The sequence below is a fragment of the Dipodomys merriami genome, unplaced genomic scaffold (genome assembly GCF_024711535.1).
Source record: "Dipodomys merriami isolate MVZ:Mamm:240054 unplaced genomic scaffold, mDipMer1.0.p SCAF_323, whole genome shotgun sequence".
NCBI classification, from domain to species: Eukaryota; Metazoa; Chordata; class Mammalia; order Rodentia; family Heteromyidae; genus Dipodomys; species Dipodomys merriami.
Genome location: NW_027204749.1, coordinates 148,685 through 165,405, shown reverse-complemented (window position 1 = coordinate 165,405; position 16,721 = coordinate 148,685). Strand labels below are relative to the sequence as shown.

The window sequence follows — 16,721 nt, the reverse complement described above, 5'->3', positions numbered from 1 at the left end:
CCAGGCACAGAGTTCGGGCACCAGGACTGGCAAAAAAAAAAAAAAAAAGGAAAAAAAAGCAGTTCATACATCCTGAAGTATATTCAGTAATAAGGAATGACTTTTAGTGGAAATATATGTTTCTGCTCTCAATTATTCAATAATTTCAGTGGGAACTTTCATTTTTTCCAATTTAGTGTGTACATAAATATATAAATTAGTAGGTTTAATAATATCTATCTATCAGGAAATGGGCTGGATTTGTGTTTATTAGACACTTTAATACTCTGCCTAAGACATTAAAAATTCTTTGCTTATAAGAAGGCTTTACGTTTTCACAATAAAAATAAATAAAAATTAAAAAAAGAAGGATTTACAGTTTTCCAGTCCATGTATCATGTTTGCCAGAGGAAATTCTGGGCCCAAAATCTCACAGATTCATTTCTGAATGCATCATTTCCCTTAAATCCCAGCCATGCTTCCAGAATCTTCTGCTCATTGTCAGCAGCAAGAAAGAATGAATGGATCTCTGGTGAGTTAATTTTTTTTTATTTTTCATTTGTTTTCCATTCCACTATATCACCCTAATGATGTCCAAGAATTAAAAACAATACCAACCACACAGATTCAACCTCAGGAACATATTCAAAAATCGGATAAAGAAGGCTTGTAAATTAGCAGATAAAGATTGCTTGTAGGTTTAGCAGATTGAATGGTTATATTCTAAGTTGAATTCAGATTGGTTTCAGAATGGTTGCATAAAATGTAGTCACATCTGTTATGTGATGTAATGACACCGAGCAGGTTACTTCTCATGGAAGGTGAAGGATAGATTGCCACCTGATCACTTCCTCATGAGTAACATTAAACTATCTCAATAAAATTTTCCTGGAATTGCTGAAATAGTGTGGTCATGCACAGCTTCGTGTTTTCTTAAGGAATGATTAACCTATATGTACTTAAATTACTCTCCATATATACTTCTTGCACTGCTTCATGGTCTTGGTCTTACTAGAAACTTAGCCTATATTTGTTGCTAAGCTTTATGGTCTTTCTACACATTCCTGTTTGTTTTCTAAAGCATTCTCACAAGATTTCTTTCCTCTATTTTCTCTCTCCATTTTTGATTTTCTACTCACTAGTGTTGGTTATTTTTCTTACTCTCTCTTTGTATCTATCTTTTATCATTTTTTTCTTTTTTCAATCCCTCTTTCCTCCATATGTGTCTCAGTTGTTTCTTCAAATGATCTATCTGGAAGTAGATTTTCTTAGTGATCAGCTTTATGTTGCTGACATGGCTCTTAGGATTGACATTTTTCTTACCCATAATATAGGAAAATTGTTGCCTAGAGAGTTCTACAGGATTCCAGAAACAAAGAAAATTAGAGAAACACAAAAACATAAACAGATTTAGGGGAAACCAGGGTTTCGAAGGCGCTTTGGCACTTTGTCCCTGGGCGCCAGCAAGCTAGCATAGTTCCTTGAGTTCACACAGGGAAGATTACCATTGATAACATGCCAAAATGAAGTATCTATATTAATAGTACAATCAGAGCCACAACAGGTTGTGAGGAAAACATGTTTCCTTATTCTCCTGAGACAGAAGACTGGCTTCAAGAGAAAATGCAGACATGGAGTTCACCTTACCTAGCTTTCAAGGTGAACAGCAGCTCAGTTTCAGATGCTATCTTTCCAACAGTATGGAAAAGGCCTGTACTCCAGTCTCTTAACCCTCTCCAGAATTCTCTTTTAACCCTTCTGCCGCCAACTCTCAGTTCTCTCAGTGGTGTCAGGCTGGAATTCCAACATCTCAAACCTTTTCCCCTTCAGCTCAACTTCAGAGTTCCCTACAGAAAAGTACTTCCTTCTACCAATTGATACACTACAAGAAAATCTGTTTTCTCCAGATTTTGTGTTGGTCTAACTTCATTTGATGTGGTATTCAGTTTTGTTTTTCCTTCCCACTACTGTTGAATATTTTAATTCACTGCCAGTATAAGATTGGAACTAGTGTTGAAAAAAAATAATACAGTGACGAGATGTTCTCTATTAGAAATATCACTTGTCACAACATCTCACAGATGTTTGCTCACTAATTGATTTTGATCTCTGAGGTATTTCACTATTAACTAACACAAGTGAAAATATAACCTTAGAGATCTACTGGAGAAAGGACTCAGGAATATGTAACACATTTAAGCATTTGGTCGTATTTATCATTTTTGTCATCTTGAGTGTTCCTTGAGCCTCTCTATATTTGCCTTCACCTTCCGTGAAGGGCTATTAAAATGAAAACCTTGTAAGGAACATTTTTTTCCCTCCACCTTTATTTTGTATTGTAGAATGTAGGCAAAGTTTACAAAATTTCATGGTAGCAGTTCTTTTTTACATGGGAAGGAAATATCAGGGTATCTATGACCATATTTCAATATTTAGCATTTAAACCAAACATGTTAAACCACGGATATTTTTATGTGGAAACTCAATTAAATCTTATAAGGGCCTAATCAATCATTAGTTACTTTCTGGAGTACTGATACTATTTTTTTTTAATATTCATGTGGACACTGCTTTTCATAGATCTAGCAATGTTCTATGTTCTGTATTCCATGTGATATCCTGAATGTGTGCTGCTTACTTTTGAGAGTACTTGTTAATAGAAGGTCTAAATAGGATTTATGGTGAAGCAGTATGTGTAAATGCAGGAAAAATATTGGTTTAATTCATTTTTACCCTGGTATGTACTGAAATTTTTATCAGAAATGATAATATAATTTTTCAGACACCTCCTTAGACTTAATGTTATCATGCCAGATTATTGTCTCCTTAGAGTTTTGATCTTGTCTCTATTGCTAGCAGCAGAAATGTGTTTGCATGCATTATGGAAACTGTAATTTTTTATTGGTCTTGGGGCTTGAATTCTGGGTCTGGTTGTTTTCCCTCAGCTCTTCAGGGTAAGGTGAGTGCTACCACTTGAGTGACAGTGCTACTTTCATTTTCTGGTGGTTTATTGGAGATAAGTGTCTCATGGACATTCCTGCCTGGGCTGGCCTTCAACCTTGATCCTCAGACCTCAGCCTCCTGAATAGCTAGGATTACAGGCATAAGCCACCAGCGCCCTGCAAATCTGTGTATTTTAATGACCAGGTTTTTGTATTGTCAAATATTTCTAGTTTGGTATTTAATTTTCCCAGTGAATAGTTAACAAAGCTAGCTGCAAACATTGTATGTAAGACAAAAGCATACCTGCAGCATAATGAAATTCCAGGTTGGAATTCTTATAACCCAGGTCTGATTTCTTGATGGAAATGTGCCATTACAGAAGCTGATGTCATTTGATGATGTGGCTGTGTACTTCACCTGGAAGGAGTGGCAGGATCTGGATCCTGGTCAGAGGACCCTTCATAGAGATGTAATGCTGGAAACCTATAGCAACCTCATGTCCTTGGGTGAGCAAAGGTCACTTTTATTTGGAAGATCAAGTGCTTTTATTTTAGTAGACATTAGACTATTTATGTTCTTTAGGGAGAAGATTCCAGTCTATTCCCATGTAAAAAACTGCTAGTATATAAGCCAGTCGAATTTGAGTCTGATAGCTTGGTGTTGTTTGTCTTTTACACTAGTGCTTGAGCCACAATTCTATTTTCACTTTTGTTTTGGGGTATATTCTGAGTTTCCGTGCCCAGGTGGGTTCCAAGCCTGCCTCTTCTGATCTCACCTCCTAACTGTAGGATTACAGGTGTAAGCATTTGGACCATTACAATTTCTTAAAAAAAAAAAAAAAAAGATTAGAGGCCATGGGAAGTGTTATTTTTTTCTAAGGGAAACTTCAACTTCATTATATGTAACACAAGAGTTAATTTTATTCTCGTTCTTTAAGAAGGCAAATCAATAGTTGGACAGAAGTTCTAAGCTATGATCCACTAATAGGAGACTGACTTCCCAGACTTGGGTAATTATTATAGGTGGATCTACAGTCTAGAATAGAACATACATTACTACTTACAGTATGCTCTGGAAATCATTAAGTAAAAGTGTGTATTTGTAAGCCAAACCTGCTACAGGGTTTAGTGCTTCAGGCTACCAATCCTAGATACTCTGGAGGCTGACATCTGAAGGTTTCAATTTGAAACCAGCAGCTGTAGAAAAATGACCATGAGACTCTTATCTCCAATAAACCATTCAAAAACTAGAAATGTAGCCACGACTCAAACTAGTAGAATGCTAGATTTTAGCAAAAGAGCTGAGTTCAAGCCACACAGTTGGCAAAATAAACACAAAGCTGGATGCTACTCCACCATGGAGCTGTTAACAATTGAGAAACCATGGGCTGGGAAGGTGGCTCAGTGGCAGAGGAATTGCCTTCCATGCATGAGGCCCTGTGTTGGATTCCTCAGCACCACATAAGCAGAAAAAAAAAAAAGCCAGAATTGGCTATGTGGCTCCTGTGATACAGTGCTAGCCTTGAGCTGATGATCTGCCCGACAGTGCCCAGAACCAGAGTTTAGGCCCCAGAACTGGACCCCCAACCCCCAAAAAACAATTGAGGAACCAGATTTAGGAGCAACCTTGTGAACAGGATGTCTGCGACCTTACGTTAATGATGACCCAGCAAGAGCAATAATTCTCCAGTATTTCTTAATCATAGGACACTGTGTTCCTAAACCTAAATTGATTGTGATGCTGGAACAAGGTGCAGATCCATGGAGAAGAGAAGCCTCAGACAAGAATTTTACAGGTGAGTTAAAGCATCTTGAATGGTGATGATGGGTCCAGAGCCCAGTTGGTCTGTTTATCTTGAGCTGTACAGAGTGATAGTATTCCTAGTGCCCCTGAGTCATGTGTGGCAGGGAACTAGGTGATCCTTTGTCTCAAGGAATTGTCAATTCAGAATTCACATGGAGGCAAACTGGCTTTGGTGTGCTAATGTATTTAATGTTAGCAATTCTTTGTCTGTAGAGAAGTCATTCTTTTTTTTTTTTGTCGGTCGTGGGACTTGAACTCTGGGCCTGGGTGCTGTCCCTCAGCTCTTCAGCTCAAGGCGCTTGACCTACAGTGCCACTTCCAGTTTTCTGGTGGTTTATTGGAGATAGGAGTCTCACGGTCTCTCCTGCCCGGGCTGGCTTTGAACCGCGATCCTCAGATCTCAGCCTCCTGAGTAGGTAGGATTACAGGCGTGAGCCACCACTGCCCGGCAGAAGTCATTCTTAAAGAGAAAAAGACAATAAGAAATGTACAAAAGGAGATCTCATTTTCTTTTAAACTAGTATTATGCAGGTAGGAGGAAAATAGGAGAGTGGTAGTGCTGCTATTCTCTCATCAGGACAATAGCTTATGAGTTGTGATGGGCATAGAGTGAGATTCAGAATGGAAGCATTAAGAGTACGTTGATGAATAATTTCAGTAAATATTTCCTAGAAAAAAATAGAAAAATCTGAAATACACAAAAACATTATTTTCCATTGTAAAATATCAGTACTATATTCATAGTTAGTACGTTGCAGAGAAAAGTTTATATTCTGCATAAAACAATGCTTTGATAGTTGAAAATCTTGTAACAGTTAAAATGTGAGAAAATACCTTTACAGTAAGGAATTTATGGATCTCATTTATGTTTTTGTCTATTTTTCTGTTATGCATTTTAGATGTCCCACAAATGGAGGATGTGATTAGCACCTGTCAGGAGAGTCACAATAAGTATCTCTCTGAAGTAGCAATCATGAATAGTAACCCAGAGGAGGAAAAAGTGAGACTTATAAGAAGTTTTAATTTGAGCTCAAAACAGAAGTCAGAACTGATTAAGCATAATGGGAACTCCTTAGAGATGAGGACAGAAAAGGTCACTGGGTGTCAGAACATGGGTGTTTTCAGTGAACCTGGTAAGATGTGTGCTGTACATAGTCCCCAGGTGTCTTCTGTAGTTGAAGAATATAAACAATGTAAAAGGTCTTTCATTGAGAAGACACACCCTATTGTCCCTCAGAGAACACACACAGGAGAGAAACCATATGAAAGTAAAATGTGTGGAAAGATTTACACCAGTAAGGCAGATCTTACTGTCCATCAGAGAACACACACAAAAGAGAAACATTTTGAATGTAACATTTGTGGCAAGTCTTTCACCTGCAAGGCATATCTTACTGACCACCAGAGAACACACACAGGAGAGAAACCTTATGAATGTAACATGTGTGGAAAGTCTTTCACCAAGAAGTCAGACCTTACTGTACACCAGAGAACACACACAGGAGAGAAACCTTATGAATGTAATATGTGTGGAAAGTCTTTCACCAAGAAGTCACCTCTCACTGTCCATCAGAGAATACACACAGGAAAGAAACCTTATGAATGTAACATGTGTGGAATGTCTTTTACCCAGAAGTCACACCTCACTGTCCACCAGAGAATACACACAGGAAAGAAACCTTATGAATGTAACATGTGTGGAAAGTCTTTCACCCAGAAGACAACTCTCACTGTCCACCAGAGAAGACACACAGGCGAGAAACATTATGAATGTAACATGTGTGAAAAGTCTTTCACCAAGAAGTCAAACCTTACTGACCACCAGAGAACACACACAGGAGAGAAACCTTATGAATGTAATATGTGTGGAAAGTCTTTCACAAATAAGTCACCCCTTACTGTTCACCAGAGAACACACATAGGAAACAAATCTTATGAATGTAACATGTGTGGAAAGTCTTTCACCCAGAAGCTGCACTTTACTGTCCACCAGGGAACACACACAGGAGATAAACCTTATGAATGTAACATGTGTGGAAAGTCTTTCACCAATAAGTCAAACCTTACTGTCCACCAGAGAACACATGCAGGAAAGAAACCTTATGAATGTAACGTGTGTGGAAAGTCTTTCACCCAGAAGCTAAACTTTACTGTCCATGAGAGAACACACACAGGAGGGAAACTTTATGAATGCAACGTGTGTGGAAAGTCTTTCACCAAGAAGTCATACCTCACTGCCCATCAGAAAACACACAGGAAAGAAACCTTATGAATCTCATATGTGTGGAAAGTATTTCAGCCAAGATGTATACGTTACTGTCAACCAGAGAGCACACACAGGAGAGAAATTTTATGAATGTAAGCTATGTGGAAAGTCTTTCACCCAGAACATACAACTTTCTGTCCATCAGAAAAAAACCCACCAGAGAGAAATGTTATGTATGTAGCAGGCATGGAAATTCTTTCACCTGGAAGGCACAACTTAACCTCCATCACAGAACACAAGGAGAGAAACTTTATGAATGCAACCAGTGTGGAAAGACCTGGAGGTCACAGCTTAACACACATAAGTTGATTCACACAAATGAAATAACTTAGGATTTTACCAAATGGGAAAGTCTTTGACTTGTAAGACACAGCTCAGGGTTCATCATAAAACACACAAAACACAGAGACACACAGACACACACACACCCTCACAAACAAAGAGGAGAGAAATCCTATGTAGGAAAAATAAACAGAAAGGTTTTCAAGAAAAAGTCCTACCTCAGTTTGCATCAGAGAACCGACACAGGCGAGAATATACAAATGTAACAATTGTGGAAAGTCCTTTACCAAGTATTCATGGATCCAAGTTCATAGGAGGCACACAGCGGAGTAATCTTAAAAATATTACAAATGTGAATAAGGGAAACCATGGGACCTATTATTTGCAATATCTATTATATGTATGAGTCAAGCAGAAAAGGTCAGATAATGTGGTGTTAGGAAAATGAACCCTTAGCTATGTATTTAAATGTTTTTTTTTTTTTTTTTTTTTTTTTTTTTTTTTTGTCGGTGGTGAGGCTTGAACTCTGAGCTTGGGTGTTGTACCTCAGCTCTTCAGCTCAAGGCGAGTGCTCTACCACTTGAACCACAGTGCCACTTCCGGTTTTCTGGTGGTTTATTGGAGATGGGAGTCTCACGGTGTCTCCTGCCCGGGCTGGCTTGGAACCTCGATCCTCAGATCTCAGCCTCCTGAGTAGCTAGGATTACAGGAATGAGCCACCAGTGCCCAGCTGTTTTTTTCTTTTCTTTCATGCATTTCTTTCTAATGCATTTATAAGATTATTTCTTTGTTGCTTTGTATGTCCCTCCCCCACAGTATAATTCCTGCTTTTACTATATTTGATGTCAGTATAATTTGTGGAGGAGAAGGGGGAAAACAAGTCATTTAAGCATACAAGTGGACCTGTTGCAACAATGAGAAGTACAAGTTGTCAAGTCGAAAATGAACTTTAGAACTTTGGGTGGGGGGGAGAATAGGGTGGTGGGGCGGGGGGAGGCTGAAAAGGGATGTGAAGGGCAAACAAAGGAGGAGGCTGCAATGCTTGAAAGGAAATGTACTCATTATCTTGCCCATGTAATTGTAACCCCTCTGTACAGTATGTTCACAAAAAAATAAAATGAAAAATATTACAAATGTGGAAATCCTTTGATCAGAAAGAAATACCTCATGTTTATCAGAGAACTGACTCACATAGGAGAAAAGAAAGTAGTGCATAGAACATATGTGAAATGACTTTCAATCAGAACTGGGTATTCAGCATATGTGAGAGCAGAGACAGGAAAGAAATTATGAGAATAGAAAACATTTTGCCCGAAGTCCCATCTGTACAGGTATCAGAGACCTGGACACATGACAGAATCTCTGTAAATATAAACATGAGAGGAAGTCTTTCAACCAGAAGCCAACCTTCAGCAAGTATTAGAACATTCACCCAGGAAAGAAGCCCAACGTAGCAAAATCTTTGTCAGAAAACCTCTATAAATATACAGAGAAATCCTTCATGGCAGAGGTAAGCTAGGTGTGAAGGGAAACCATTCTTCACTCTTCAGCTTTCTTTGAGCCAACATTTCTCATCCTCTCATCGTGTTGAGTGGGGATGGTGTCATTCAATATTATCATTTGGCAAATACTTTTGCTTGAGCTCAAAATTTAAGGGACTTACTGCTCACTGAGTTGGTAAAGTACCCTTTCTTTCTTTTAATTTAAAACCTGCAATTAAAATGAGCAATGACACTCCCTCATGTGTGGAATCTTAGCTATTCAGGAGGCTGAAATTAGAAAGGTAGTATTTGTAGGCCATCCAATGCAAAAGCTTCATGAATATGGTTTCTTAGCCAATAAAAGGATGGATCTGGTCATATGTGCCTCTCTTGTTTGCTACTTGTGATATGTAAGTATAAAATTAGTGTGTTGAAAGGCCCAGACAAAGAAGCAAGACTCTAAGGTGAAAAATCAGTGATACAAAAGGGCATCTAGTATAGAAGGTGAAGGAAGCCTCACAAATTTTGTCCCTGAATTCAACCTGAGGACCACTAATATGATCTTTGCAAACAATGCATTCTTTCAAATATTTAGTGAAAGAATTTGGATGTGGTTTACAGAATGATAGGTAAACAGACCTCAACTGAGATTGCAAAAGGACCTTTGCATATGTCTATATGAATTTTTTATCCTATTCTGTGGAAACCATGAGTCCTGCTTGGATCAAGTAATTAAGATCTTCTGATCTAACAGGGCACTGGTGCTTCACATTGGAATTCTTAATTGCTCAAGAGTATGAGTTTTAAAATCACAATTGAAAGGCCAACTAGGTAGGAAATGCTCTGAGACTGTTTTCACCTAATTTCCCACAAGTAGTGCTGTGAATCATGTTGATAGACTGTCATCACTTTTGGTCCTTTATTACAAAATCTCAGGGACAGTACCCAGGTCCTGAGTAGAAAGAACTTCAAGGCCGGGGAAGATATTGTTTAAAATGGGTTCTTTGGCCTTCATGCAGGAAAGTTTCTACTCCTATAGGAATCTGAAATACTCCATAGGGTATAGTCATGGTCCCTCAATTGAAGTTGATATTGAAATGTCTTAAAGCCTGGGTAATGATAAATTGTCACAAATAGTTTGGTATCTTTTGTCATGTGAATAGACATGTATATACCTTTATATTTCTGACTAGTTCATACATACTTGCAGAGGTTCAAGTTACTATGTAGGACAATGTGGTCCACATGTGTAGGAATTAGACATTCCAAGAGAGATCTCAACATATAAAATGTGGCCGAATATTTCAATATACTTGAAACAGTATCATAAGAAAAGAAGGAGTCAATAGTGATCATTTAAGATCCCAGAATACCAATATATTTGAATGAGAAAACAATGGTCTTCTACTGTGTGCACACAGATGTAGGAGAAAGAATCTTTTCAGTCTATTCTGTCCAGATGTGTAGAAGCAATTTTGTTGTTCTTCCCTTATGGATTGCACTTTATTTCAAGGCCACTCCCGGGGGTGAATGACAGGATGTTTAGTTTCAGCTCATTCTAAAAGCTACTATGTCCTGAGAAGAAAAGTGGTGAACCATGATTTGGGTACATATCCACCCTAGACCTAATCACTAAGAGTGGGTTAAGTTCTATAATTTTTCAGAATGTCAATGGTCCTACCACAAGGTTCATCCTGAAGCAATATCCAAAGTTAGGCTTTAGAAGAGGTCCCCCTTTCTTCAAAGATTTCAACTCTAAATTAGATTATTTTCAATAGGCATTCATTGAATGTTACTGGATAAAGTATACAAACATAGTCACATCTATGTTACAGAACATTGTGATATCATCAGCAGGGGCAATTCATATGACCCAAAGTCATGACCCTGAAGAGTCTGCTCCCCAGAGATCTAAGTATTTAACCCAAAACCTCCAGTTCCCAAGCAATCTTGATCCCAATGAGAGAGCAGGATTTTAGGTGAATCCTTGTTTCTTCCTGAGGTTAACCTGGAATGATGCATCTCAGAGTGACTGGAAGGGACAGAAGCCGGATACTGAGCACAGTGGGTACTGAACAAGGCTCTCATAGGATTTTCACTAGAACCTCAGGGACCACCCAAGGCCTCCTTCCATTAGCTTGAGCACTTATATCTTTAGTGTTGTCCACCTCTAGGTCATTTTTCCTCCCATAATTAGCATAGTATTAAGTGTACAATTTTCCTGCTCCTTTGAGAAACATCTTACCCTAACCTCTCTTTTCTGTTTCCTCAATGAATTCTGAGGTTCTTTTAAATTTTTTTTGTTCAAGGTTCTGGATCAGAAACATCCTTGTGTGAAGTCCCTGTTATAAAGTCAGTACTTTGAGAAAATCACTACCTGGAGCATCCACAGCTAACCATCTTTTCTTCACTTGTCCATGGGGTCTGAGCAAAACCAAGACAAAATCTTTATATGTGCATTCTAACTTAAATGTTTGTTACCAAAAGTTTGATGTAGAGACTTCATCAGGTGTGTTGGAAGTTGTTTGGGCTCATAGTCTAGGCCAGAACTCAAAATGGAAGGTACAGGAAAGAAAAGATTGGTGAGGAGCCAGCCGAGGAGAGGAGCACAGTGCCAAAGTCTTCATGCAATATGCAAGCCTGGCAAGCCCGTTGGGACAGGAGTGAGGAGCCCAGAACAGGGCCTGTGCTACCCATCAGTACACCACCAGCACCACATGGCACCTCCAGCATGGGACATGGTGTGCCCAGGTTTTAGGAGGGCTGACTGTTGACACAGGGACCTGTTAGTCAAGTTAAGCCAGTGGCCTAATGTAATTGTCTTGTCTTGTGTAGATGATACAATTGTTGTGGACAAGAAGAATTGGTAATAAAACTATTGTGTGGTGAACTAGTTAAAATTCTTCAGGATATTTGTGTGTGTGTGTGTGTGTGTGTGTGTGTGTGTGTGTGTGTGTGTGTGTGTGTGTGTGTGTGTGTGTCCTAAAGAGAAATTGAAAAGTAATTCAGAGAGAACTCAAATGACAAGATTGTCAGACTTAATTCCTCAGCAAGATAGATCCTTTACAATCACAACCAATAAGTGAAAAGGAAAGGTTTCCTTCACTTATTTTTACCTACCTTCACAAAGACCATTGTGTTCAAGATAATAAGAACAGAAATGTATGTGTTGATGCTTACGGTTGTACAACAGCTAGTTTACAAGTGACAGCAGAGGCATAGAGTCTCTTCTGTATGCGGCCCCTGCACTCACTGGAAAGGAGGACAGTAGTATTGGAAGTGAACTAAGTCACTTGTAAGTTTGTCTTTTAAATTGCAGGGAAGCATTGACTAATTTAAATGAGCAGACTTTTTGTTTTGCTGGTCCTTAGGCTTCAACTCAGAGGCCAGGTGCTGTCCCTGAGCTGCTTTTGCTAAAGTGTAGCATTCTACCACTTGAGCCACAGCAACACTTCCAGGTTTTTCTGTGCATGTGGACCTGAGGAATAGAACCTAGCTCCTCATTCATGCGATGCAAGCACTATACCACTTTGCTACCTTGCCTGTCCTATAAGCAGACTTTTTATGTTAAAAGAAGAAAGAATAGGTTGGTACGTAGTATCCACCTTCCATGTGCAAGTCCCAAGGTTCAATCCCCCAAAGTGAAAGGAAGAAAGTAGAAAATGGAATGATATGAACTATACAGATACAAGAACAAAGAAAAATAGAAGAACAAAGGCAATGAGCAAGTTTTTAGGTTTTTGTTTGTTCATAATTGTTTCTTTTTTCTTTTAATTGTTAGCTGTGGGGTTTAAACTCAGGGAGGGCCTGGCATATTCCTTAGGTTTTTCACTAAACGCTGGCATGCTACCACTTCCAGCCAGAATGTCACTTCTAGTTTTCTGGCATTTCATTGGTGATAAGTCACAATGAATTTTCTGCTGATGTGGGGCTGAGGAGTGGAACCCAGTGCCTCATGTATGCAAGGCAAGCTCTCTACCACTGAGCCACACTCCCAGCCCTGCCTCTTTTCTGAAAATAGTGTGGTTGGGGCTGGCAATGTGGCTTAGTGATAAAGTGCTTGCCTACCATGCATGGGGCACCAAGTTTGATATCTCAATACCTAACAAACAACAAAAACTACCAGACACCCCTAGAAGCACTGGTGTTGTAGCTCAAGTGGTAGATTGGTAGGCTTCAGCATAATGAAATTCAGGAACAGTTCCCACACCTTGAGTTCAAGCCTCAGGAATGTCAAACAACAACAACAAATGAGCAAATGAAAACAAAAAACCCAGTGTCAGCAAGTTTCATTGATAAACACCACACAAACACACACACACACACACTTTTTTTTAAAACCATATTCACCTCCTTTACTGTGTGTGCTCACCCTCCCAGCTCCAAATGCTACCTACATCCATAGGAGAACTTATTCTATGTTTCTGTTGTTTTTGCATTCTTATAAAAATTATTGTGGGGGCTGGGAAGGTGGCTCAGTGGTAGAGTGCTTGCTTTACATGCCTGAGGCCCTGGGTTCAATTCCTCAGCACCACATAAGCAAAAAGAAAATAAAAAGCTGAAAATGGGACTGTGGCTCAAGTGGTAGAGTGCTAGCCTTGAGCTGAAGACCTGAGGGACATGGCCCAGGCCCCAAGTTCAAGCCCCATGACCAGACCCCCCCCCAAAAAATTATTGTAAAGGTGATATATATATACATATGCATCTGTACATACATATATCTGTCTATATATACATATATATGTACATATACATATGTATGTACATACATATACATATGTATGTATATCATATATATTTACATCTATGTATACATACATATGTGTGTATACATATATACCTCTGTGTATATATACACATATACATATATATATACCTATGTATATATACATATGTGTGTATATATGTATATATACATAGATGTATATATGTATGTCAAAGTTACATAACCCAGGTATTGATTTCATTACTTGATTGATTACTCAATTGATTTCATTACTTGTTGAACAATATGCATTTTTGTACATTTCCATCCCCTTTGGAAAGCAGCATTTATTTCCATATAACACAGTAAAATATACCAATATTAGGCATTGATCTCATTGTCTGGATGCTGTCCCTGACCATTTTATCTTAAGGATCTATCACTGGAGCCATCTATCAATTTCTACCCCTGGATTTTTAGGTGATTAATTGTAGATAAGAGTTTCTGTTTATGTGGTGCTGAGCAACCAAACCCAGGGCCTCATGCATGCAAGGTAAGCACTCTCCACTGAGCCACCTTTCTAGCCCCTACAGTAGCATTTTCAAAGGAATATATTAGGCCTTAGATATTTGTTTGTTGCACAGATTCAAAAAACCATAGAACCCAAACACTTGACAAAGTATGGTACCTATAGTAAACATGCAGCCTTTGAAAAACTGCCATTATCTGATGAACAATGAATTGTAACAACTATTTAGTAGGATTTAAATTGTAATAGGTATCAGAGGTGATTTACGGTGTATATAATATTCCCTGGAAATTATATTAGAGGTGATTTGCACTGTGTAGAACGATGTGTGCAGGTTACATGAAAACAAACTAAGAAATACACATCAGATGAGACAAACATAATAAATAGCAAAGTAATCACTAAAATGAAACCATGTTAATATTGTAATATAAAAATAGTAAATATATCAGGTACTGTCTGATTTGAACAGAAGAAAACATACTCAAAAAACTCAATAAGCCAAAAAGACATACATTAATTATTGAGAAATAAAAGTAAATCAGTATAAACATACCATAAGCAACAATCAATACTGAAAAATACAAGTAGTCATAATAGGAAAGGAAAAGAACCTCAGCACAAATTGTGTTACCACAGATACAGAGCATTGATAATAACAGGCAAATTATAAATCTGTATAACAAAAGTTCTATTCTGAAAAGTAAAGTCTACAAAGACATGATTAAAAGGACAAAGAATGATAATTTCTTTAATGTATCATTATGATGGGAGAAGTAATACTCCTCTTAATGACTGAATAACTAGACAAAAGGTCACCAGAGACACATGGATGACATTATCTTTACAAAATGCTGTTTATAAAGCACTATGCAATTATATTTACCAAGACAGACACACTGAGAATAGATCTGAAGACAAATTGTCTTGAAATCAGTAAGACAAATAAATCTATGATATAAGTACAATGAAATCCAACAATATGTTGCTAATAATCTAACAGTAAAACAAACAGAAGGAAACTAGAATGGATATGTAAAAATGTATGCTATCATTGTGATTTATTCAATATTAAAGGGAGCCACTTTCTTCACTTGTGAAATAAAAACAATTGCTTTCAATTATGTATGGTGTTTTCACATGTATATCTTCTGGCGGGTATGGCAGAGCCATAGAATATGAGGGAAAGAGGGTGATGAAAGTGAAGTATACAACTCAAGAGTAGAGATAGGAGGAAGGGATTGTGAGATAGTGAAAACATGGAAGACACTGTATGAAAGGAAAGGTATTTATTACCTGACTCATGTCATTATAATCTCTGTAAACATGACTTCCATAATAACATCAAATTACATTAATTATAAAACACTACCTCCAGCATAAACGATTTGCTTAGTGAAGAAAATCTACCACAGTTAGAACGGTTACAATGGTTAGAAACACAATACAACACTTAATTTGAAAGATAAACTATTTCAGTTTAGGTTGCATATCAATTCTACATATACCAGTAATAAAATCTACTTCCCAGATAAACCATTTGAAGAAAAGTAAAATTAAGAGCCAATTGGAGGAAAGAGAAACAGAGAGAATGAAAGAGAAAAAGAGACAGAAAAATAGACAATGAGAGAGAGAAAGAGAGAAATAAAGCTAGTGAAGCCACATGGTGGTGGCTCATGCCTGCAATCCTAGCTACTCAGGAGGCTGAGATCTGAGCATAGAAGTTCAAAGCCAGCCCAGGCAGGACCATCTGTGAGACTCTTATCTCCAATTAACCACTAGAAAACTAGAAGTGGCAATGTGGCACCAGTGGTAGAGTATTAGCCTTGAGCTGCAGAGTTTAAGTATAGCACCTAGGCCCAGAGTTCCAGACCTACGACTGAAAAAAAAAAAAAGAAAGAAAGAAAGAAGGGATGGTAAAGGGAAACAAATGAGGAGGCAACAATGCTTGATAAGAAATGTATTCACTATCTTACCCATGTAATTGTAACCTCTCTGTATGGTATTTTCACAATAAATAAAATGTAATGCAAAAGAAAGAAAGAAAGCTAATAAACATGAAAAACAGAACTAATTGTGAAAATAGGTAAGAGAACTCCTATGAGAGCACCATAGAGAAAAACAGAGATTTCTATGAGTACAATCAAATAGAGCCTAAGTTTCAAGTAAAACAAAGAGCACAAAACAGTCCAAGAGTATTTACAGAGATTAATTGAAGTACTTATAGCTCACTCAGTCCTTTAGAATATTTGAAGTTATATTTGACCACACTGTTTCAGCAAATCCAGTAAAATTTCATTAGGATAGTTTAATATTATATATGAGGATGTGATGTCTGAGCAGTTGCTAGCCATCCTTCACCTTCTATGAGAAGTCATCTCCTAGGTGTCACTGAACCACATAACTAGTGGGACAACTTTCTCTCACACTCGCAAAAGTAGAAACAAACTGAAGCATATCTGCTCTTAATATAGAATATCTGATTTTATAATCTGCTAAATCTCCAAGCCATCTTTATTTATTTTTTTTTTGTCGGTCGTGGGGCTTGAACTCTGGGTTTGGGCACTGTCCCTGTGCTCTTCAGCTCAAGGGAAGGGCTCTACAGCTTGAGCCACAGCACCACTTCTGGTTTTCTACTGGTTTATTGGAGATAAGAGTCTCCCAGACTTTCCTGCCTGGGCTGGCTCTGAACCCTGATCCTCAGCTCTCAACTCCTGAGTAGCTAGGATTACA

General features: G+C 38.1%; 1 protein-coding gene and 1 pseudogene across 1 annotated transcript in view; both read left to right on the top strand.

The window, feature by feature from the left end:
- LOC138841614 (zinc finger protein 568-like) overlaps positions 1–11,531 on the top strand; it is a 38,633-nt gene extending 27,102 nt beyond the window's left edge. Inside the window, exons 5-8 of the mRNA XM_070042391.1 lie at positions 453–511; positions 3,302–3,428; positions 4,628–4,717; positions 11,064–11,531. Of these exons, the coding sequence (XP_069898492.1) occupies positions 453–511; positions 3,302–3,428; positions 4,628–4,717; positions 11,064–11,119 (332 nt within the window). The 3' untranslated portion in view covers positions 11,120–11,531. The remainder of the gene's footprint in view (positions 1–452; positions 512–3,301; positions 3,429–4,627; positions 4,718–11,063) is intronic.
- On the top strand, positions 5,804–10,733 carry LOC138841628 (zinc finger protein ZFP2-like; annotated as a pseudogene).
- Positions 11,532–16,721: the final 5,190 nt, after the last annotated feature.